The 22,132-nt window shown below is 49.1% G+C and overlaps 1 protein-coding gene across 3 annotated transcripts in view; it reads left to right on the top strand.

The window, feature by feature from the left end:
- Positions 1-22,132, top strand: part of Smurf1 (SMAD specific E3 ubiquitin protein ligase 1) — an 89,585-nt gene that overhangs the window by 61,976 nt on the left and 5,477 nt on the right. For 2 of the 3 annotated variants that reach the window (XM_021222722.1, XM_021222721.1), the window contains exons 2-15: positions 1,593-1,631; positions 2,882-2,990; positions 4,817-4,950; positions 5,103-5,168; positions 6,262-6,337; positions 7,655-7,896; positions 9,258-9,342; positions 10,531-10,677; positions 12,375-12,573; positions 14,065-14,168; positions 17,967-18,081; positions 19,625-19,803; positions 20,301-20,438; positions 21,361-21,481. In XM_021222722.1, the coding sequence (XP_021078381.1) occupies positions 1,593-1,631; positions 2,882-2,990; positions 4,817-4,950; positions 5,103-5,168; positions 6,262-6,337; positions 7,655-7,896; positions 9,258-9,342; positions 10,531-10,677; positions 12,375-12,573; positions 14,065-14,168; positions 17,967-18,081; positions 19,625-19,803; positions 20,301-20,438; positions 21,361-21,481 (1,754 nt within the window). Of the gene's footprint in view, positions 1-1,592; positions 1,632-2,881; positions 2,991-4,816; positions 4,951-5,102; positions 5,169-6,261; positions 6,338-7,654; positions 7,897-9,257; positions 9,343-9,663; positions 9,742-10,530; positions 10,678-12,374; positions 12,574-14,064; positions 14,169-17,966; positions 18,082-19,624; positions 19,804-20,300; positions 20,439-21,360; positions 21,482-22,132 lie in introns of all 3 variants that reach the window. The other variant, XM_021222720.2, reaches the window with a different exon arrangement.

Genomic DNA, 22,132 nt, shown 5'->3' with positions numbered 1-22,132 from the left:
AGATTATGGGTGAGTGCATCTGCACCTGGTTTATGTAGTGCTGGGGTCAAACCCAGGGCTTTCCCTGTGGGAAAGTTTGCGTTTGCACAGTTAACACAGTGTCGACCTTCACCCAGCATATAGCCTGTGGTTCCAGTCATCAGAAATGTTGGGAATCGGGCACATTATCAGAGCCACAGAACAGAGGGGTTGTTGCCTCGGAGTGGGGAGTTTGAGGGGACAGAGAGGACTGCTAATGGGAACACCCTTCTTTGGAGGCCATAAAAATATGTGAAAATTGATTGTGATGTTAGCTCCCAATGCACAAGAAATCCTCAGTCATGTGCTGTTTAAGTGGGGGAATTGTGTCGTGTGTGGATGAGGTCCCTATGGATGTTTCTTAAGAGAGAAGTGCACAGTGCAGCATGAGCATAGAACACTACAGCCTGCAAAACCAGCAAAACTGGCCAAACAGTCCAACAGGACAGTGCATTGTGTCTCTCCTCCCTGCTCCCTCCCACCATGTGGCAGATGTGCAACAAGATATATCATCTATTCACCTATCATCTAGCTGTCCATCTGTCTGTCTGTCTGAGGGCCTGGCCATGGAGCTCAGGCTGGTATGGAACTCATTAACTAGCCCAGGCTGTCCTTAAACTCATGGCCTTCCTGCCTCATTTCATGATGGCTGTGAGTACCAGTGTGAGTGTGATGGTGGTGGTAGTGGTGGTGCTGATGCTATCAGCTGCAGTCTCGCTGTCTGCTAATACTGTTTACCTTCTTTAAAGTTACATCTTTACTTATTAATGTGGGGATGGTGCAAGGGAGCTCACACAATTTGCAGGAGTCAGTTCTCTCTAGCTGTAGGTCCTGGGGGTTGAACTTAGGTCATCAGGCTTGGTGGGAAGCCCCTTTACCTGCTGAGCCTTCTTGCCAGCCCTTTACAGCCACCTCCTCCCTTCCGTGTCCCTTTTGTTGTTGTTTTGTTTTTCTAGACAGGGTTTCTCTGTGTAGCCCTGGCTGTACTGGAACTAATTCTGTAGACCAGGGTGGCCTCGAACTCACAGAGATCCACCTGCCTCTGCCTTCAGAGTACTGGGAATAAAGATGTGTGCCACCATTGCCCAGCTCTGGTACAACCTCCGAAGATGCAGCCTGTTAACCTTTTCCCACAACACTGCTAAAAGCTCTGCTTTTTCTACTGTTTTCCCGTTTCTAGTACCAAAGTTTATACTTGCAAAACTGACCCCTACACACACATAGTGTTATTTATCAGAATACCCAGAGTGCATTGCTCTCTTCATTGTTAGCAGCTCTGTAAAGGTAAATGCACCTGCTCTTTTTAAAAATTGCTGTTTCTGTAGCTTTAAAGCATGCCAGTAATTCCATTTCCATGTTTGTGCAGTTAATGTTTTAGGCTTAAATTATAGTGTTTAAATTTGTTGATTCTCCAATTTGAGGAAAGATAGTTGCTAGGGATGCTTGTTTAACATGACAGTTTGAGAGATGACTGACATATTAACTTCCGTGATTTTTCCCCCTCCCATTACAAACACTAAGTGTTCAGGGCATTTGCTGTATCAATGTTAACTCCAGTGTGTGCTTGTTTTCAGTATTGTGTGCCAAGAACCTTGCAAAGAAAGACTTCTTCAGTAAGTACACCCAGCTTTGTTTGTATAATATAGTTTATGTACTTCTGAAAATTTTGTGTGCGTGTGTGTTTCCCGTAGGATGCATGTGGAGGTCAGAGGACAACTTGCAGGAAGTTCTCTTCTACCATATTGCTACGAGGGATTGAATTTAGATCTTGTTGGCCTCTGACATTTAATTAAAAGCAAAACAGTGGGTGTCATCTAAGAGTGTAGGAGACCAGAGCTTGACCAACGTCTCCCAGCTGCCCCCCAGCATAGGTCTCCTCCCCCACTGCAGCCATGCCCACATCCCCTGCTTCTGATCTGGTAGCTGGTAGGACCCTAATCTGCTCCAATACACCAAGGCTAAAATTGCCAATCCAGTTTTACAAAATCAATTCCATTTGAAACCCTCTGCAAGGGAGGAACTATAACATGCTGAGGGCTGCGTTCCTTAGTGGGCCTCGCCCTGTGCAGTCAGCCCTGAAAACCCCCTCATTCCCATCCCAGGGGGGCTTGCTGCCTGAGTGGCCTCATCTACACTTTCAGGAAGAAAAGACTTAGGTTCAAAGGCGTTATCCAGGTAACCAGGAAACTCCAAAGCGGTGGCTCGAAGCCCAGCCTCTCTCCAAAGCCTCAGCCTTGCTGCTTGTCTGGTATCAAACCTGTCGCATCCACTTGCGACTCGGGGACAGGTGCCGTGATACCACAGCTAGCACAGGCAAAAGATCAGTAATATTTCTGGGGACTGTGATTACTTGATAGATCATGTTTCTGCATTCAGTCAGTCCCTTTAGTGACGATCAGAGTTGGGCTGGCTCAGTGTCTGTGTCCAATGTTTGTCACGGCTGCCAGTCTAGCTCCAGGAAATCTGACATTTGTAAGCCTTTGCAGTACCCACACACATGTGCATACATACACACAGACTCACAAATACGCTTAGTACCCACACACATGTGCATACATACATACTCACACACACACACACACACACACACACACAAACAGAAGCAACTTTTAAAATGTAAACTCAGCAGAGATTGCCGTTTGGATCTGAGACGGTTTATGCGTTTCTGCTCATCCACGTGTGAAGGTGCGACACGAGGCTCAGACCTCTCTTTGCTAATGCAGATAAGCTTCTACAAAAGGCAGTGAGGCGGGACGTGTGCAAGCCTGATCCCAAGGGGCCGTCTGCCACTCTGTGCTGTGGGATGCCACTGTGCCACCAGGTAGCCTGTCACCACATACTGGTGTGTCTGCTCTCTCCCCAGGACTCCCCGACCCCTTTGCTAAGATTGTTGTGGACGGCTCTGGGCAGTGCCACTCAACCGACACTGTGAAAAGCACCCTGGACCCCAAGTGGAACCAGCACTATGACCTGTGAGTCGGACCCCCCTCCCTGGGTCTGTCAGGCTCGGAGGGGACGCTCAGAGAAAGAAAAAAGATGGCTAAAACTTGACGAAGTGAGCGTGGCATGTTACCAACTTCCCAGTCAACATCCCCTGATGTCTCGGCGTTTGTTCTCATGGGATTTCATGATTTGGCCCTTACCACAGTGTCACTGTGATCTTGGACGTCAACTCCCTTGTTTTCCTAGCAGAAAACCAACTAACCAAAAGGAGCCGTGACCCCTGCCTTAGTGTGCTCCTTTTTTTTTGTTTTTGTTTTTTTTGTGAAACCATGCTTACAACGAAAAAACAACCCAGCATACAGTATATTCATTCCAAATTTAGGGCCATGTTTTTATGTGGACGCATGTCCCTGCACAATGAATATTAACATGAATTGCACTGCGTGCGCAGATGTGGTAGTTTTGTTTTTTTGGTTTGTTTTTGTTTTGTTGTTGTTGTTTTGGTTTGGTTTGGTTTTTGGTTTTTTGAGACAGGGTTTCTCTGTGCAACCCTGGCTGTCCTGGAACTCACTCTGTAGACCAGGCTGGCCTTGAACTCAGAAATCCGCCTGCCTCTGCCTCCCAAGTGCTGGGATTAAAGGCATGCACCACCACTGCCTGGCCTGTGGTGGGCTTTTTAATAATACTTGTGTTTTGTTATTTTCGTCACATGGCTTGGACTGTGGTTGCCGTCTATCCTGATGGTTCTCTGTGGATGCACCCTAGGACCGAGTGGGGTTATTATCGTAGTCCATGTGCCTTTGTCCATTTTGGACAGACAGTGACATTGTAAGCAGCCCCAGTGTTCTCTGTTAAGCCCGGGTCACTGCTTTCCAGAATGGGATGATGCATAGTCAACCTTTTTACAAGGTCTTATCACATGCTGGGCCTAGTGGTATAGGCCTGTAGTGCTGGCCCTTCTGGAAGCTGAGGCAGGAGCATCGCAAGTCAGAAGCCTGCCTGGTTTAAAGAGCCAGTGGGGAGATGTAAACAGAGACAGACCGAGGTAATGACTCCACCATAGTCCACTCAGTGACTTGATGAGCACACTGGGCTTCCTTTCAGGAGGGCGGGGTGAGGGCTGACTTAGAGGAGCAGCTGCAGTTCTGAAAGCCCACTCCAGTACCAGCGGTGCTGGGCCTTGCAGGCAGCTTGGGGAGTCTTCTTTCCTCTGCAGTCTCTGCTAACTCTGGGATGGGTGGGAGGAAGGGACCTTTAAATCTGCTAAGTTTCAGGATTTCCTAAGACTTTGTGAGTTGCCTACTTCCTGTGTTTTAATGAGATTCCTTTAGAATCTCCTGAGTCTCCTGGTGTAGAATATTTCAATTCCAAGGAAATTGCTTCACAGCACCAGCCTGGGCAACTTAAACTCCATCTCAGAATAAAAAAAGGTTTTTTTTTTCTTTTGTTTGTTTCTTTTTAAGGGTGGTGGGATAGGATTGGGCATGTGGTGTTAGGTATAGAACACCTGCCTATTGTTCTTCACTTCAGGTAGAACTCTTGCCAGTGAGGGACCAAGGGTGTGGCTCAGTGGTAGAGGGCTTGCTTTGGCCCCTGTGGAACCCTTGGTTCTGATCTCTAGTACAGTAAGTAAATGAATAAAGGGAAAAACAAATTTAAAAATGCTTATTTCACCATGGTTACCTGCACTCACTGCTTGTGTAGCTGGTTGGAGTCCCTTTCCCATGCCTAGTGAGGGACGGCCAGCTCTGCCCCCACTGCCAGGGTTCTGAGGCAGCCAGATGCATGTAGTTGAGGATGTCATAGTTCAGACCTGACGAACTTGTGTGCTGAACGAGTTTGTGTGCTCTCACAGGTACGTTGGGAAAACCGACTCTATAACCATCAGCGTGTGGAACCACAAGAAGATCCACAAGAAGCAGGGGGCTGGCTTCCTGGGCTGTGTGCGGCTGCTCTCCAATGCCATCAGCAGATTGAAAGACACTGGCTGTAAGAACCAGATGCTCTTCTGCCTCTCAGTGCATCCACAGAAAGCCTAGGCGGCCCCTTGTCTTACTTTGATTTGAATGCCGAATGCAGAATTCCCGCCTTCCTCCCTAGTTAACGGTCTTTGGGTTAAGTTTTGAATTGTTTGTTTGCAGACCAGCGTTTGGATCTATGCAAACTAAATCCCTCAGATACTGACGCAGTTCGTGGCCAAATAGTGGGTAAGAATTTTCTCATCTGCATAAGGGGACTTGGAGGGACCCCTCGGTCCTGCTCCCAGGGCTGATGGGGGACAGGCTTCCAGGGCAGACCACAGTGGGCCATCTCTCCAGTCCTAAGCCTTTCTTGTGTGGTTTCCTTACTTCTCTGTGGTTCCCTTCGTCCTGTCATTGAAACTGAGTTCCTGTACTCCAGACATGGGAGGTTGTGGTTTATGAGTGCTATGCTACTCAGCACAGGAACCCATAGTTGACCCTTATCTTGTCAAGAGTGATAGAGCTGGAGTGTGGCTTTTCTGGGAAGCCCCATTCTATTGCAAAAGCAAAGAGAGTGTGTGACAAGTTCTGTGTAACGAGACTCACAGTCAGAGGACTCCATTGTGTGGAGAGAAAGGTTAAAGCATGCTTGCTGCATTGCCTGCAGGCATTCCGATGGAGTGACCTCTCTGAGTCACTGTCCCCTTGACCACCCTGTTGTTGGCAGTGTGTTAGGGGAAAGCACATGTTGGGTGTGTGTGCTGCATGGAGTCAGAGGAGCCACAGCCCGGCTGAATCACTCCGACTCCAGATGCCTCAGGTGCCAAGACAGTGAGCGCTGCATCCGCCCAGAAGCAACTTGAGGATAAAGTTCTCATGCACTGCGTTGCACTGGGAATTTCTTCTTTCCTTTGTAGAGGGATGTGTCAGGGCAGAAATCAAACTCCTGAAAACCTAGGAGTCAAACTTGTTTACACCAGTGAGACTAGAACATAAATATTTTCTTAGATTGGAGGTTTGTACCTTCACGAGACATAAACCTAGTCTTGTTAGGATGGACTACCTTACTGGAATGGAATGCTGCGTTCTCCAGGGGATGGGGATGGGGATGGGCATGAGAAGCCCAGTTCCTTTCTGCTCTCTGCTTTCCAGGGCTGCTCAAACAGTTGTGTGGTATGTGCAGTGTCGGCCTGAGTGCTCCACACTGAAAACAGGGGGAGGCGTAAACTCACTTCCTTTGTGTGATACTGAACACGTTAAGGAGCGGCAGTGACTCACTGTGCTGCAGGGGTCGCGAGCAGCCCCGGGTATTAATGCGGGCTCTTCTTTTGTGTTGTAGTCAGTTTACAGACCCGAGACAGAATAGGCGGTGGAGGGTCGGTGGTGGACTGCAGAGGGCTGCTGGAGAACGAAGGGTACGTATGCCTACCATGGTGCTGGCGATGCCAGTCATGATGCCTACCATGGTGCCCACCGTGGTGCCAGCCATGTTCTCTTTCCCTGTAGGAAAGAAGCGTCAAACCATATACTGCTATGTGGGATAAAACTGCTCCAAGCTACCATACTAGTGTGTGAAGGAGGGTATATTAACCCAGGGATTATATCCCAGAGACTCGGGAACCAACACAGAGACACTCCTACCAACTAGAGGTGACAGTTTAGCTGGACACAGTGGCGTATGCCTGTCATGTCAGCACTAAGGAGACAGGCAGGAGGATCCTGAGTTCTGGGTCAGCCTGAGCTATAAAATACAAAGAAGCCCAAGAAACAGCCGGTGCTCGTGCAGGTCGGCCTTGAGGCCCTTGCCTAGGGGTCATCAACCTTGACTCCCTAGACAGGCTCATTGGCTTGGGGCTCACCAGTTAGCCCAGGTCAGCCAACCAGGAGTACCCGGCTCCTCCTCCCCTGTGCTGATTCCAAGCACACACCACCACACGAGCTGGGCTTTGAGTCAAGTCCTCCTTGCTTGCTCGGGAAGTACTTTCCCAGCTGAGCTGTCTCCCCAGGCCCTGGACTTTGTCTTAATCATGATTTATAAGACAATTAAGAGAAATTTGAACATTGACTGGTGTTTGATGATGGTGGTGATTATTTTATTATTATTATTATTATTATTATTTTGGTTCAGCAACAATAATGGAGAAGTCATGGGCTTTAAAAAAACAACAACAACAAAGTGGCCCAGGCTAAAATCCATACGGGTAGGAGAGTAAATGCGGGGATTGGACTGACACTAACCCCTTGGTGGGGAGGAGTGGAGGGCAGCCTGGTGACACCTCCTGTGACTGCACTGCTTTTGGGGAAAAGCCCATTGTTCTGGTCCTCCATGTCCTGCATGCATTGAAAAATTTCGATATGAGGTTTAAAAAGTATCTGACTGAAAAGGAAGGGACTCATTAAGGCAAATTGGTTTTGAAACTGCTGTGGGAGGGGAGAGAAGGTTTAAAAAGCACTTAAGAGTCAATAATTTCATCCTTGAGTAAATAACAAAGAAAATGGAGTGTCAGGAACACCTTCTGCTCCACCTTCCCCATCAGGTAGCTGCGCCCTCTGGTGGCTCTGCTGGAGCTCTAAATCGTGGTTGGCTCTTTCTCTCTTGGTGGACCCTCTGAATGTCCTGAAACTTTGCATTGAGAACACAGTCACTTGTTAAAGGGATGTAGAACATTGCATGTTTGAGTCTTGTGACACTTCTATGATGTTTCCACGCCTGTTCTGCCCTTCCCTTCCAGAACGGTGTATGAAGACTCAGGCCCTGGAAGACCACTCAGCTGCCTCATGGAGGAACCTGCCCCATATACAGATGGTACTGGCGCAGCAGCAGGAGGCGGGAACTGCAGGTTTGTGGAGTCTCCAAGCCAAGATCAGAGACTCCTGGTACAGCGACTCCGAAATCCTGAGGTTCGAGGGCCCCTACAAACGCCCCAGAACCGACCACATGGCCACCAGTCGCCGGAGCTGCCTGAAGGCTATGGTGCGTATAAAGTCTGCTTCCTGTGGCTATGGTAAACACCAGGACTAAAAGTAGTTTGTGGAGAATAGGGTTTATTAGACTTGTAAATTCTAGTGTGTCCCTAAGGGGAGTCAGGGGAGGAGCTGGAGGCAGGAACTGAGGCAGGAGCCATGGAGGAGCGTGGCTCACTGCTTGTTCAGCCTGCTTGCTTTTTTGGGACAGGTCTCAGTCTGAAGTCCTGACTGGTTGGCTCTCTCTCTGTAGAGCAGCCTGGCCTTGAACTCAGAGATCCATCTGCCTCTGTCTCCTGAGGGCTGAAACTAAGGACAGACATGTGCTACTATGCCTGGCCTCACCCTGCTTCCTTATCTGGGACCACCTGCCCAGTGGGTTGGGCCATCCCAAATTAATAACTAATCAATAAAGTGTCTCACAGACTTGCCTACAGGCCAGTCTGATGAAGGCATTTTCTCAGTTAAGACTTCTGTTTTCCCAAATAACTCCAGCTTCTATCAAGTGACAGAAAACCAGTTAGGACATCGAGGGATTTGCCCTGTGCCCTTATGTGCTGTGCACAGCTGCTAATGGCTTAGCTGTCCCTTCCATGTCTGTGGCATTGGATGACCCAGGCCACATACGAATGGGAAAGTTGTAATGAACTCTGGGGCAGTGTGAGGGAAGCGAGGAGACTCGGGATGGCCTGAGATTTGAGACTAGGAGGGGCATCACAGGGATGGAGTGAGCAGAGCCATGTGGCCTCAGTGCTGAGAAGGACCAAGAAGGGACATTGTTCACATCAGCAGGTCACCTAGATGCAGGCACTAGGAGATGATGGTCAAAGGGTGTCTCTGTGTGGAGGAGGTGGAGCCATCTTCTCCAAGGCAGCCCAGTGAGGGAAGGCCTAGAAGGAATGGGTTCTGTCCAGACCCATAGAGTTCAGGAAGCCAGTCACAGCCTTGTAATTCTTTTTTCTGTGATCATAAAGAGTGTTGAAAGAAGCAGGGACAGGGTGCACACCGGCGGTCACACCACTGCGGATGTCAGGCAGGGACAGGGTGCACACCAGTGGTCACACCACTGCGGATGTCAGGCAAGGACAGGGTGCACACCGGCGGTCACACCACTGCGGATGTCAGGCAGGGACAGGGTGCACACCGGCGGTCACACCACTGCGGATGTCAGGCAGGGACAGGGTGCACACCAGCAGCCACATCACAGCAGATGCTGAGGCAGGAGAATCATGAGTTCAAGGCCAATTTGGGGTACATTACAAGACCTGTGTCAAACACCAGCATAAGTAAACAAGCAAGCAATGAAGAACAAGCTGAGAGTCTGAAGTGACTCACTCACTCACTCACTCACAGCCCCTCTTTCTCCCACAGAGCAAAGGACAACAGTGCAGGGACAAGTTTACTTTTTGCACACACAGACTGGAGTCAGCACATGGCATGACCCCAGGATCCCCAGGTAGGTCTCACCAGCCTGGAAAGCCAGCCCCTCCCATGGAAGCTAACAGTACCCTCCCTGGGAGGGGAGATGAGGTGGAGGCTGGGACTTGCTGGGCAGGGGCGTGTATGCGTGCATGCGTGTATGCGTGCGTGATTGTTTTTTGGGGGGGTGGGGATTGAAAACTTGGTGGGCTGTTGAAATTGGTCACTTGGCCATCTACTGTGATCTCTCTGGACTTTTTTGTAAATGCATAGAAGTTTCCGTGATAAAAGTTAAACAGGAAAGATAAAGACTCTGTTACCCTTTCTCTCTTCTGCTTTACTGCCCCTCTTGCCTCAGTCCCTTGGGGACCATTCCGGGGGGAGATGAAGCTTTTCTATACGAATTCCTTCTACAAGGCCATACATCCGAGCCCAGGTCAGAGAGACCCCCGCCCCACCCTGTGCCAGAGCTAAGTTTCTTTCTTTCTTCCTTCCTCCGCTGTTTTTCTTTTCTTACAGTAGCATCACTACCTAAGAGACTCAGTAGTGCTCAGTTCTCTTTTATTCATCATTACCCCCTCCCACCCACCCTCAAGCAGCTTCCTGTCTTTGGTGTTGAATTTACAGTTCAGGGTCTGTCATTTGCATGGGAATATTACCTGCAAATGAATAAGGTGCCTTTTGGTATGCATCGTAGAAATGGCAGGCGTCTACATTAATCTCTAAAGCATCTTGAGCAGGCATGCTGGTTCCTGCTGACTAGATCACAGTTAAGTTATCAAGGGGCCAGAGTGAGAACACTTGCTGCTGAACACGGGGGTGCCTTGTGGCTGTCATGCCACGGTATGCTCTGTCCCCGACAGTCTGGAAAGTGTGGGCCTTAGGAACTTCTCAGGAGAGGAATCTTTGCTACAGCAAGTGTCTGGCTTGTTTGATTTGTGATTCCCAAGAGCTTGCTGATGGAAGTCAGGTGCTTCCCACTAGTCTGTCCCTCTGTTGTGTAAGGAAGGGTGTTCCTGGGGTAGCCCCTTTCCTTATGGTGGGCATGGACCCTCGAGAGGTGTGCTTTTTACTTGCCATGTGTGGCTACTGTTTATAAGCCTACCAGAGTCAGCAGGAGTTGCAGTGTGAGGGGACACGGGCACCTTGCTAGGAGATCCCTGTGGCTGCCGCCAATCCTTGGTTCTCAGTGGGATAAAGCTCTCTGTACGTTCGTTTTTGCTAGAGACCTTAACAGTGTGAACTGCGATGAACTTGGGCCACTGCCTCCAGGCTGGGAAGTCAGAAGCACAGTGTCGGGAAGAATCTATTTTGTAGATCACAATAATAGGACAACCCAGTTTACAGATCCACGGCTTCACCACATCATGAAGTAAGACCTTAAATCCTTGCTGGCCTCTTTATACTTGGATGCTTCCTTACACCAGTATTGGTGTGCACACGTGTGCCTGTGTGTGTGTGTGTGTGCGTGCGTGCATGTGTGTGTGCGTGCGTGCGTGTGTGTGTGTGTGTGTGTGTGTGTGTGTGTGTGGTGCAAGCGCTCGACCGTGATGTGGGTGTGTGCAGAGGCCATACGACGTCAGTGTGAGTCCTTCCTCCATCCCTCCTCTAAGTCTTGAGCAGCATGGCCTGGAACTCACTTGACTTCTCTGCCTGGCTCTGGCCCCAGCACTGGGGTTTTATTAGGTGCTGAGATCTGAGTGCAGGTGGGTCCTCATGCTCACTCGCACAGCAAGCACTTGACCCCCTGAGCCCTGCCCCAGCCCCACACTAGTCATTTTTTTATGTACCTACTATTGTGTTTGCTCAATAGTGGGCACAAGCAAATAAGGTCGATATTTGTTGGACAGTGGCTTGAACCCGGAGATTAGCATGACCATTACTAAGGCTATGCATTGTTGGTGCCCCTTTCCTTCAAGCAGCCTAAGTGAAGGGCTCTGAGCTGATAGCAGGAGAGGTTCTTCAGCAAAACCTGCACAGCACAGTCTGTAAGGGCCGCCTGCCGCTGCCATTGCCGCTGCCGCATGCTGGTTTTCTTCTGTGCCAGGCATTTCTGCCTTGAAAGTGATGGGTGTGATCTTTGTGCCACCCATAGTCAGTAGCACACAGACAGCCTCACAAATAGCTCTGTGCAGCTTGCATAAGTGGCAAGACTTGAATAAAGCAAATGCCACGTTGTCCCTGGTAGCCTACGTTCTGTTACTGGAATCTTGATCAAAAAGAAGAGTGGGTGCCCCTGGATGTCACGGGGAGTCTGCTCTTCATAGGCCCTTCCAGTAGTGTATCAGTTGGTACCGAAGGCATGGGTAGACGGATAACACAGTGATGGTTTCTGAGATTTTTAGTAATAATATAGCAGATTATATTAGGGTTCTGTAGAGGAACAAAAGTTATAGAGTGTATGCGTGCTTGTATGTGTGTGTGTGTGTGTGTGTGTGTGTGTGTATATTTGTGTATGTACATGCACACACACTCACACGATTGATTTACAGGCTGTGATCCAGCTAATCAACAAGAGCTGTCTATTCTGTCCATGAGGCTGTAATGTATCTCAAAATATACTCAGTATACTCTTGAATCCTGAAGAAGTAGGCTCTAATACCAGTAAAGGAAATACACTTGCCAGAGTGAGAGGCAGCATGCAGAGAGAGTGAAATTCCTTCTTCCTTGTCCTTCATCTAGGCAGCCAGCAATGGTGTGGCCCAGGTTAGAGATAGAGCTTCCCACTTTAAAGGATCTGGATTAAAGTTTTTATCTTTTCACTTTAAAGATCCAGATTTGAAATGGGTCTTCCCACTTCTTATGACATAATTAAAAAGTGAACAAGGCCTCATGGTGTGCCCAGCCATTTGGATTTTAGTTCATTCCAGGTGTAGTCAAGTTGACAACCAGGAAGACCCCCTCATGCAGATAAATGACATCGTCTTTATTGTACCCTATACCTGTGCCAGGCTGTTGTCACTCATCTGAGAAGCCCTGTCATTAGCAGAGCCTGCCGCCTGCGGTGTGTGCTGCAGGCTGCCTCAGCTCCCTGGCCTGCCCAGTGACGGCCATGTCTCCTCTTTGCAGTCACCAGTGCCAACTCAAGGAGCCCAGCCAGCCGCTGCAGCTGCCCAGCGAGGGCTCCGTGGAGGACGAGGAGCTTCCTGCCCAGAGATATGAGAGGGACTTAGTCCAGAAGCTCAAAGTTCTCAGGCACGAGCTTTCTCTTCAGCAGCCCCAGGCTGGTCACTGTCGCATAGAAGTCTCCAGAGAAGAGATATTTGAGGTAAAGAATTATGTCTTGCTAAACCATATAGCCCCATGGGGAAGCACGCAAGGAGGTTTTTGTTAAATGAGCTGTGTTTGCCATCTTGGTGGACTCTGCTTTCTGCTTGACATTTGAAGGATCCGTTTTACTGATGTATCTGTTGTTTAGTTTTTATTATAGCTGGATGTACTAGCACATGCTTTATATCGCAGTACTAGGGAGGCAGGGGCAAGTTGATCTCTATGAGTTTGAGGTTAGCCTGGTCTACAGAGTGAGTTCTAGGACAGCCAGGGCTACACAGTGAGACCCTGTCTCAAAAATGTTTTTTTTTTCATTGTGGATATTTATTATACAAATATTGTTACACAAGGACATTTCATTGTGTTGGCTCTGCTTCTCTCCCAGCCCCCACCCTACGATTCCTCCCTCTTACAGTCCTCCCTCTGGTGTTTTCCTAAACTTCACAGATACTTACATGATTTTATGTGTCTATAAAAGTTAAGGATTATGGTTATGAGAAACAGACACAGTTTTTAAGACAGGCTTAGCTCACTCACTATGACTATCTCTGGCTGCTTAATTCTATGGATACAGAAATTCTAGTGTCTGTCCACACCACATATTCTTTATCCACTTCCCTGTTGTTAGACACCTAGGTTGGCTCCAGAACTTAGCTATTGTGAATGAGCCTTGATGACTTATCATAAAGTCCACTAAGTGCTCTGAGGTGTAAACGTGGCCTGCTGTAGATGAAGCTGTAGTTTGCTGAGAAGCCTCCAGACGGACTTCCGTGGTGGCTGGAGCACTTTGTACTTCCACTGGCTATGTAAGGCTTCCCTTTGTCCACACTCCACAGTAATTACCACTTTCTTAACCGGGTGACATGGACTCCCCTTGTAGTCTCTGAATAGTGCATATATGAGTCTTCCGAGATTGGTATAGCCAGCCATAGTGAGATGCAGGGCTTGTCAGGTCCTAGGCTCAAGCTGAGCGGAGTTGTCTGCCCGTCTCTGACAACAGCTTTTAGCACTCAGTGGTTTTCTGTGCCGAAGCTGGGGACTCAGGACAGGACCCCAGCTGGCCCTGAGCTGTGTAGATCATTCCTCAGCCTGTGGGTCCTCCTCACACCTACTCATTCATTCAGAGTTTCTGCTGGGGCACTTCCTTCTCAGAGACAGTGCATTGCTATTTGGCCCTGGTCTTGTCTCTGGGAAGAAGAAGGAAAGTGAGTTCCCCAGTGAGGGGCTGGGGTGTGGCTCAGTGGTAGAGCCCCTGCCTAGAATCCCCCAGTGAGGAGCTGGGGTGTGGCTCAGTGGTAGAGCCCCTGCCTAGAATCCCCCAGTGAGGGGCTGGGGTGTGGCTCAGTGGTAGAGCCCCTGCCTAGAATCCCCTAGTGAGGGGCTGGGGTGTGGCTCACTTGCAGCACTTGGCTAGTATGTTAAAGTACCTGGGTTCTATCCTCTGCACTCTCAGACATCTTTTTTGTGAACTTGTGGTTTTGATGTATAGGAGTCGTATCGCCAGATCATGAAGATGCGGCCAAAAGACCTGAAGAAGCGCCTGATGGTGAAGTTCCGAGGGGAGGAAGGTTTGGACTATGGTGGAGTGGCTCGGTGAGTTGCTAGTCAATCCTCTTCCCCACATGAGTGTAGCTGCCCACTTCCTGAGTGTTATAGCGGAGCATGCCCTGCTCTGCTGTGCCAGCATCTCCACGGAGCACCATGGGGCACCAAGGCTTCTCCTGCTGACACCTCCCATTAGAAAATGTATGATGTCACTTTTTAACTTATAGTCAGGATTAAACTTTCACACTCCTTTACTGTATGTGTCTGAACACAAAACTCCCAGGGCCACTCCTGAACTTAACTAGGTGGCAGTGTGGGTGTGGGACATGCAGGTATTTGTTTTATCCAGGGGTCTTACAAGATGCTGCCGTTTTGGATGGAATAAAGCAAATCTAAGAAAAATAGTGTGAAGCCTCTACCTGCTCAGTTGGCTTCACTTTAGAGCTGAGGCTTCTTTAACAAACGCTGGCATTTGTTCTAAGAGGCATCTGGTGTCATCAAGGCAGCCAAGGTTGGGCTGTCGCCCCTGATTCAGAGATCTGGTCACAGACACGGACTCTCGGCAGTAGTCAGGATAGCTAACCCTCTGCTCTCAGACAGGGCTCTCTTCAGTTCTCCACGTCTGCCACTCAGGCTCCTCTGAAAAAGACTTTATGTGTAGATGTTTTGACTGCGTGTGAGTCTATGCACTGTGGACACACAGTACCCACAGAGGCCAGAAGAGGGCATTGGATTCCCTTGTGACTGGAGTTAACGGGTGGGTGTGAGCTGCCATGTGGGTGCTGGGAATCAAACCCAGGTAACCTGCAGGGGCAATGAGTGCTTTTATCACTGAACCATCTCCAGCCGCTCTACTTTTGAATTACAGAATACTATTTAGCCCTTTAGAAGTTAATTTGTGGGCTGGTAAAATGGTTCAGTGGTTAAGAGCACTGACTGCTCTTCCAAAGGTCCTGAGTTCAAATCCCAGCAACCACATGGTGGCTCACAACCATCCGTAATGAGATCCGATGCCTTCTTCTGGTGTATCTGAAAACAACTGCAGTGTACTTACATATAACAATAAATAAATCTTAAAAAAAAAAAAAAAAGTTAATTTGTCTCTGAATTCTATTTTTCTCTTCCTTGTCTATTCCTTCCTTCTCATTTCCCTGTCCCAGACTCACTACATAGCATAGATTAGTCTAAAATAGGAGTATTCCTCCTGCCTCAGCCTCTTGAGTACTGGAATTAAAGGTATGAACCACCACACCTGGCTTCTTTCTAAAACCAGGCTTTGTCTTCCTTGCCCCCATAAACTTGAAGGTGCCCAGGACAGCACTTGGCAGCACTCTCCTTAGAGACCTGGTCTGTCATGGCCATCCAGCCTGGGCATCAGCAACAGCATCAGCATCAACAGCATCAGCATCAGCTCCTCTGCTTCTGGAACAGACCCCAGGCACTGTCACCCCAGCCTCCTCTTTCTTGGTTTCTCCCTTGCAGAACAGCTGCGTGGTGTAATTTTCTTCTGTCTGTGCCCCTAGCAGCTACCCACAATGAGAAACCTGGTTTAGTTCATGGCCAGATTCCCAGTTGTAGAGCGGCTCTGATGCCAGGCTCTCACCTTTGGCAGTAGCTGCTGTGCGCAGGAGTCTCTGAGCTCACAGCCCTCCTCCGGCTGAGTCTTCTACCTTATTCCCATCTCCTTCCTCCTCCGCTTTCTGCAGGGCTTCCTCACCTCATCTTCCCATGCTCACAGCGGGCCGGTGTTCTAACTTACTACATAACACACTAATTTATTGAATTCCATTGTAAGTAATCAGTATGAAATGAAGAATTAAATACATCTAAGGCATTTTTTAAGTCTTCTCACTGGAGGCCTCCCATCAAGCAGCTGTGTTGTGTAGGGGCTGCATTTACTCACCAGTCACCAAGTCTAGGGACCTGCAGTGACCTTGGTGTGGATGCAGGTGCACATGGCTTGTTCTCAGCCCCCACTCTCTTGTACTCTTAACATGTCGAGGGACAGAGTGCTTAGAGAATCACACAGGCAGCAGCTACACACAGCCAAGGAGGTCCCAGGTCCTTAAAGGATGCTTGACGGAAGTACAGATGAGAGCCTTGAGCTTCTGCCGGGTTTTTTGGTCTGACATATCTGTGTATCTTTTGTTTATTTCCATCCCTTTCATGTCCCGACAGTTTTGGTGTGTGCTGCCCTCCCCTAACCTGCCTCCTTTCTGTTTGAAGAATCAGAGACTACACACTAAAATCTGAGCCCGTTGTCTTGAGGGCTATCCATCTGAAGGTGCTGTACCCCAGTATCTTCAGGACTGAACCCATCTCACAGCAGCTCCCCCCCTTCAATTTCCAGCAGAACTACTTATTGTGTTTGGCTGGGTTTGGGTTTTTTTGTTTTGTTTTGTTTTGTTTTTTTTTCTTTTATAAGAGCAAAGTGATATTAAGTACTAAAGGAATTTAGAAACTTAAGTTAACCAATGTATTCCCGCTGGATTTCTTTTCTTTCTTTTTTTTTTTTTTTTGGTTTTTCGAGACAGGGTTTCTCTGTATAGCCCTGGCTGTCCTGGAACTCACTTTGTGTAGACCAGGCTGGCCTCGAACTCAGAAATCCACCTGCCTCTGCCTCCCAAGTGCTGGGATAAAAGGCGTGCGCTACCATGCTCGGCTTCCCGCTGGATTTCTAACCGCTGTGATGTTTTCAGATTCGTCTAAGTTTTCTATACATTGCACAGTGGTGAATGGGCTGAGGAGTTGGCTCAGTCTGGAAAGTGCTTGCCCTGAAAGTGGAAGGACCCAAGTTCAAGCCTCAGAGCCCAAATATGAGCCCAGCAGCACCGGGCATGTGCTGTGAGCCTGGAGCATCCGTGGGGCTCCCTGGCCAGCCTGCCTTCAAAAATCAGCAGAGAGCAATTAAGGAAGACAGGGAGGCAGCTTCTGCCCTTTACATGCACACACATACACACACACACACACACACACACACACACACACACACACACACACGCACACATAAAAAGATGTAGAAGATGGAAATGCTCTGTGCTTATGGTCTAAGTAAGAATTCAACAGGAAATTAGAAGGGCATCGTTGTTCATAAATTCTCTGTTTCTCTAGAGCTTGAGATGTTCATCTACCAAACTCTTATTATAGAATGCCTAGAAACTCCAACTGGCAGTGGTGGCTCATACCTTTAATCCCGGAACTTGGGGGGCAGAGGAAGGCAGATCTCTGAGTTCAAGACCAGCCTAGTCTACAGAGGGAATTCCAGTTCACACTCAGGACTCCACAGAGAAACCTTATCTTGAAAATGAGAGAGAGAGAGAGAGAGAGAGAGAGAGAGAGAGAGAGAGAGAGAGAGAGAGAGAACGAACTCAAGCTGGAACTGGAGAGGTGGTAGGCAGTTAGAGCACGTCCTGCTCTCTCAAAGGACCTGACCTTGGTTCCCAGCAAACACAAGGCAGTTCACAACCTCCTCTAACTTCAGCTCAAGGACATCTGACCTGGCATGCTTGGGCACTGCATGCTTGTGGCATACATTCACACAAGCCTTAAAACCAGTCTGAGGATCCAGGGCTGAAGAGATGGCTCAGTGGTTAGGAGCACCGACTGCTCTTCAAAAGGTCCTGAGTTCAAATCCCAACAACCACATGGTGGCTCACAACCATCCATAATGAGATCTGACTCCCTCTCCTGGTGTGTCTGAAGACAGCTACAGTGTACTTAGATATAATAATAAATAAATCTTAAAAAAAAAAAAAAAGAATAAGATATTTGATGATACTGTTTAAAAAAAAAACAGTCTGAAAGTGATACTGTTAGCACATGTGAGCTGTGTTGTTATTGTTCCAGGGAGTGGCTGTATTTGTTGTGCCATGAAATGTTGAATCCGTATTATGGACTCTTCCAGTATTCCACGGACAATATTTATACACTGCAAATCAACCCAGATTCTTCTATCAACCCTGTGAGTATTACAATGAGGAGTTGAGAAATCCAGCTGCAGTTTCTAAGGCAAAACTGGTCCCCCAGTTATTGGTGACTTAGAGAAGATGCTGGGGAGAGCTCAGGGCAAGGGCAGGCAGTACTGACTGGCCAGACCAGATTCCAGTCAGGTTTGGATCAGGAACCTGCTGTCCACAGTGGAGGGCTGTGGATCTGGGCTGCTCTGTGCCTAAGTACTTTACCCTTTGAGGGGACTCTGGTATGGTAGTAGATCATGGTTTTTTTGAATGTCATCTTAAGAGCTAGGTTACCAAGTCCAGACTCTGACCAAAATTGCAAAGTTCCACCATTAGTTCTCTTGGGCCACAGATGTGAGCATTCCGCATGTAGTAGGATTAAGGGAAGCCTAAAACCGTGGTGGACAGTGTTACAAGGCCACAGAGCTGAAATGAGGGACTATCTCTGCTAGAGAATTCAATACAAATAAGCCTGTGGTTGGGAAAATGGATCAGCCACACAAGCATAAAGACTTGGTCAGACTGCAGAACTCACATAGAAAGCCAGACGTGGCTGGGCCTGGTGGCACAGGCTTTAATTCCAGCTCTCGGGAGGCCGAGCAGTAGGCAGATCTCTTTGCGTTCGAGGCCAGCTGTAGTGAGATCCGGAATCGTCAGGGCTGTGTAGAAAGGCCTGTCTTTTTTTTTTTTTTTTTAAAGATTTATTTATTATATGTAAGTACACTGTAGCTGTCTTCAGACACTCCAGAAGAGGGCGTCAGATTCCATTACAGATGGTTGTGAGCCACCATGTGGTTGCTGGGAATTGAACTCAGGACCTCTAGAAGAGCAGTCAGTGCTCTCCAGCTCCCGAAAGACCCTGTCTTAAAATGCCAAACAACCAGAAAAGCCCAGACACCAGGTGTGGTGGTGCGGGGAGGTGGAATTGGGTGATCCCTGGAGCCCACTGGCTGGGCAGCCTTACCTGTAAGGTCCAGGGTTAGTGAGAGGTCCTGGCTCAAAAAATGGGCAGCGCCTGAGGGAATGAAGGCAACCTTCACATATACCACACAGGCATGTGCACGCGCGCGCACACACACACACACACACACACACAGTGGGAATAAACCTTTACCCAGCCTAGAAACTAAAACCTGACATATTTTCAGAAACACATGAGCTGTCAATACTGTCAACACCAGAACCACTCAGTTAAGGAAGAAGAAGCACCCTTCTTACCTGTTGCAGTCTCCACATGTTTATTTTGTACCAGGCCTTTGCAAGTTAACTAAGAGTTCTCAGGAAGAGATAGTGGGCACACACATACACAGTGTTAGGCCAGGGTGTGGTGCACGCTGTCAGCCCAGTCTGAAGGCAGAGGCAGAAGGATTGAGGAAGTTCCAATCCCACTCGAGTTAGGTGTAAGTGAAGCTGGGGCTCAAGGTAGATGACAGGAAGCTGAGTGTATGTCCTCTTAGGTCTAGAGTCACGGGAAGACTGTGGGAAGTGGGTGTCCATGCCTGCTGTTCATCTTCCTAATGGCTTGTGGTTCTCTGGCGCCCCCTATAGGACCATCTGTCTTACTTCCACTTTGTGGGTCGCATCATGGGTCTGGCTGTGTTCCACGGACACTACATAAATGGGGGTTTCACAGTTCCGTTCTACAAGCAGCTCCTGGGGAAACCCATCCAGCTGTCGGACCTGGAGTCCGTGGACCCAGAACTGCACAAGAGCTTGGTGTGGATTCTGTAAGTGTCACCATCCTGCCCCACAGCCCGGAGCTCATGGTGTTGTTGTGTGGGCACATTCTTTTGGGGGAGTCCTCCTTGGCCTCGCTTGCTCCACTGTACAGGGCCGTGGGGAGCAGGGACTTTCCTGTGGGAAACACTTGTCAAGAAGTAGGGCAGATAAAGAGGCAGCCTGACATTGCCAGGGCTTTTTGTGGGAATGGCTGCCTTTGAAAGGCTACCATGAGAGGAGAGAAGCCTCATTGTCCTGGCTTGTGTCCTTGTGACTCAGCTGCCTCTTCCCAGGCCTCCTTCCAGGTGCAGTTCCCCCGAGCAATTAGGCTTCATGTCACAGGATGCCCCCTGGTGTCACAGGATGGCTGAGGGATACCCCATGAGTGGTAATCATAAAGTCAGGGACAGAATTTAGCTAGGCCTGCCAGCTGCCCAGCATGGCCCTCTCCAGCCTGTTAGGACTCTCTGGCATAGGCCTAACCAGCCTCTGCCTGTGTCTCCAGAGAGAATGACATCACGCCTGTGCTGGATCATACCTTCTGCGTGGAGCACAATGCTTTCGGGCGGATTCTTCAGCATGAACTGAAACCCAATGGCAGAAATGTGCCTGTCACTGAGGAGAACAAGAAGGAATACGTCCGGTAATATGCAGGGCTGGCTTCAGTGGTGATGTGGAGCGAGCAGATGGTGCTGTCAGGGGCACCTGGAGGAGAGACTCCATGTGACAGCCCTGCTCTCGATGCAGAGGTGGCTGCCAGCATGTCCAAGAAGCCCACTACATCGTCCCAGTGCCAACCTGAGGGACAGTTATGCATACTGTGGGTGGGTCATATGGCTACATGTGGCTTGCAGACCCTTTTGAAATCTTGGCAGTTCCAGGAGGTCTCATCAAGGACTCCTGCTTTTTAGTGGAAACCCAGAATGGCAGAACTAGTTTGCCTTTAACTTGCTATTGAGGCTGGGTGGAACATGGTCGTGGTGCACCCTGTGAGTCCAGCACGTGGAAAGCTGACACGGGAGGAGTTCCGGGTCATTCTGGGCTACATAGTGAGCTAATCCCAGCCTGGTGTCCCAGACTTTCCCTGGATGGGAGAGGAGAAAAAAGCAACATGAAACCAGGTGGGATGGCACAGACCTCTATGAGAACAAGGTCAAGACCAGCCTTGATACATGGAACCTTGTCTGAGAAAGATAATAGAGCTGGAGTGACGACTCAGTGGCTGAAGTGGCCTTAACTGTCTAACTCTAGTTTGAAAAACTCCAACACCCACTTCTGCCCTCCACGGGCACTAGGCACACTTGTGATGCAGATATGCAGGGAGAACATGCATATGCTTAAAATAATAGTAATTAAATTACAATAATAATAATTAAGGGTAAGACCAGACCTGCAAACTAAAAGCTACCAGGGAGGGTGGGTGCTGGCTTGTGTCCCCTCAGCAGGTTCTACATTAACTTCACATGTGCTGTCACTGCACTGTGATACTGTCACAGCCTCTGTGGGGACACAGTGCTTTCAAAGCCTCTTCGTAGTTACCTGCAACACATGGCTTTTCCTTTCAGGCTGTATGTGAACTGGAGGTTTATGAGAGGAATCGAAGCCCAGTTCTTAGCGCTTCAGAAGGGGTTTAACGAACTCATTCCCCAGCACTTGCTGAAGCCCTTTGACCAAAAGGAACTAGAGGTGAGTGCCAGGCGCCCTAGGGACCTTGGACGTGAGGCCCCTGGCACCCCTCTGGGCAGTGAGCTTGGTGCAGGGGGAGACTGAGGGCACCTGGACAGCCTGTCTCCTTGCCAACAACGACTGACTGACTCTGCAGGCATTGTCTCAGGTCTGTGCCTGGGACTTGTGGGATCTCAAGCCCGTTCTCCACTCTCCACTCTGGCTATTCATAGACTAAGAACATACCGGCATGGTCTCAGACAGTGACTCATTCATCCCTCGCCAGCTCTGCCTGGTGCCAAGTGGCCTAAGCCTTCCAGATTGTTCTCACAGCCATCTGCCCACTGTGAGACTGAGGGCTTTGGAGTGGAGCCTCTCTGTGTGAGTCTTGAGCAAGCTTTTAAACAAGTGGACAGCGTGCTCTGTGTCCTCTCGTTCCGCACAGCCTGTTGTGTTCTGGTAGCTGTTCCCAGTCACTCTTTCCTGGTGCCCAGCAAACTCACTGCAGGTTTCGGGTATCAGCCCACGGGTAGCTGTGTGACTGCTGACAGCCTGCCTGCTGTGTGGCTGGCTGTGGGAGTTGTACTGTCACTGCTTCTTGAGTCTCAGGAATCTTGGGGGAGGGGCGGGGACAGTGTCTTGGGTGTCTGAGGATAACGCCCAGCCTGGTGC

Source organism: Mus pahari, chromosome 23 (assembly GCF_900095145.1).
Source record: "Mus pahari chromosome 23, PAHARI_EIJ_v1.1, whole genome shotgun sequence".
In the NCBI taxonomy this organism is placed as follows: Eukaryota; Metazoa; Chordata; class Mammalia; order Rodentia; family Muridae; genus Mus; species Mus pahari.
Note: the sequence above shows the minus strand (reverse complement) of the source record. Positions and strands in the feature narration are given on the sequence as shown.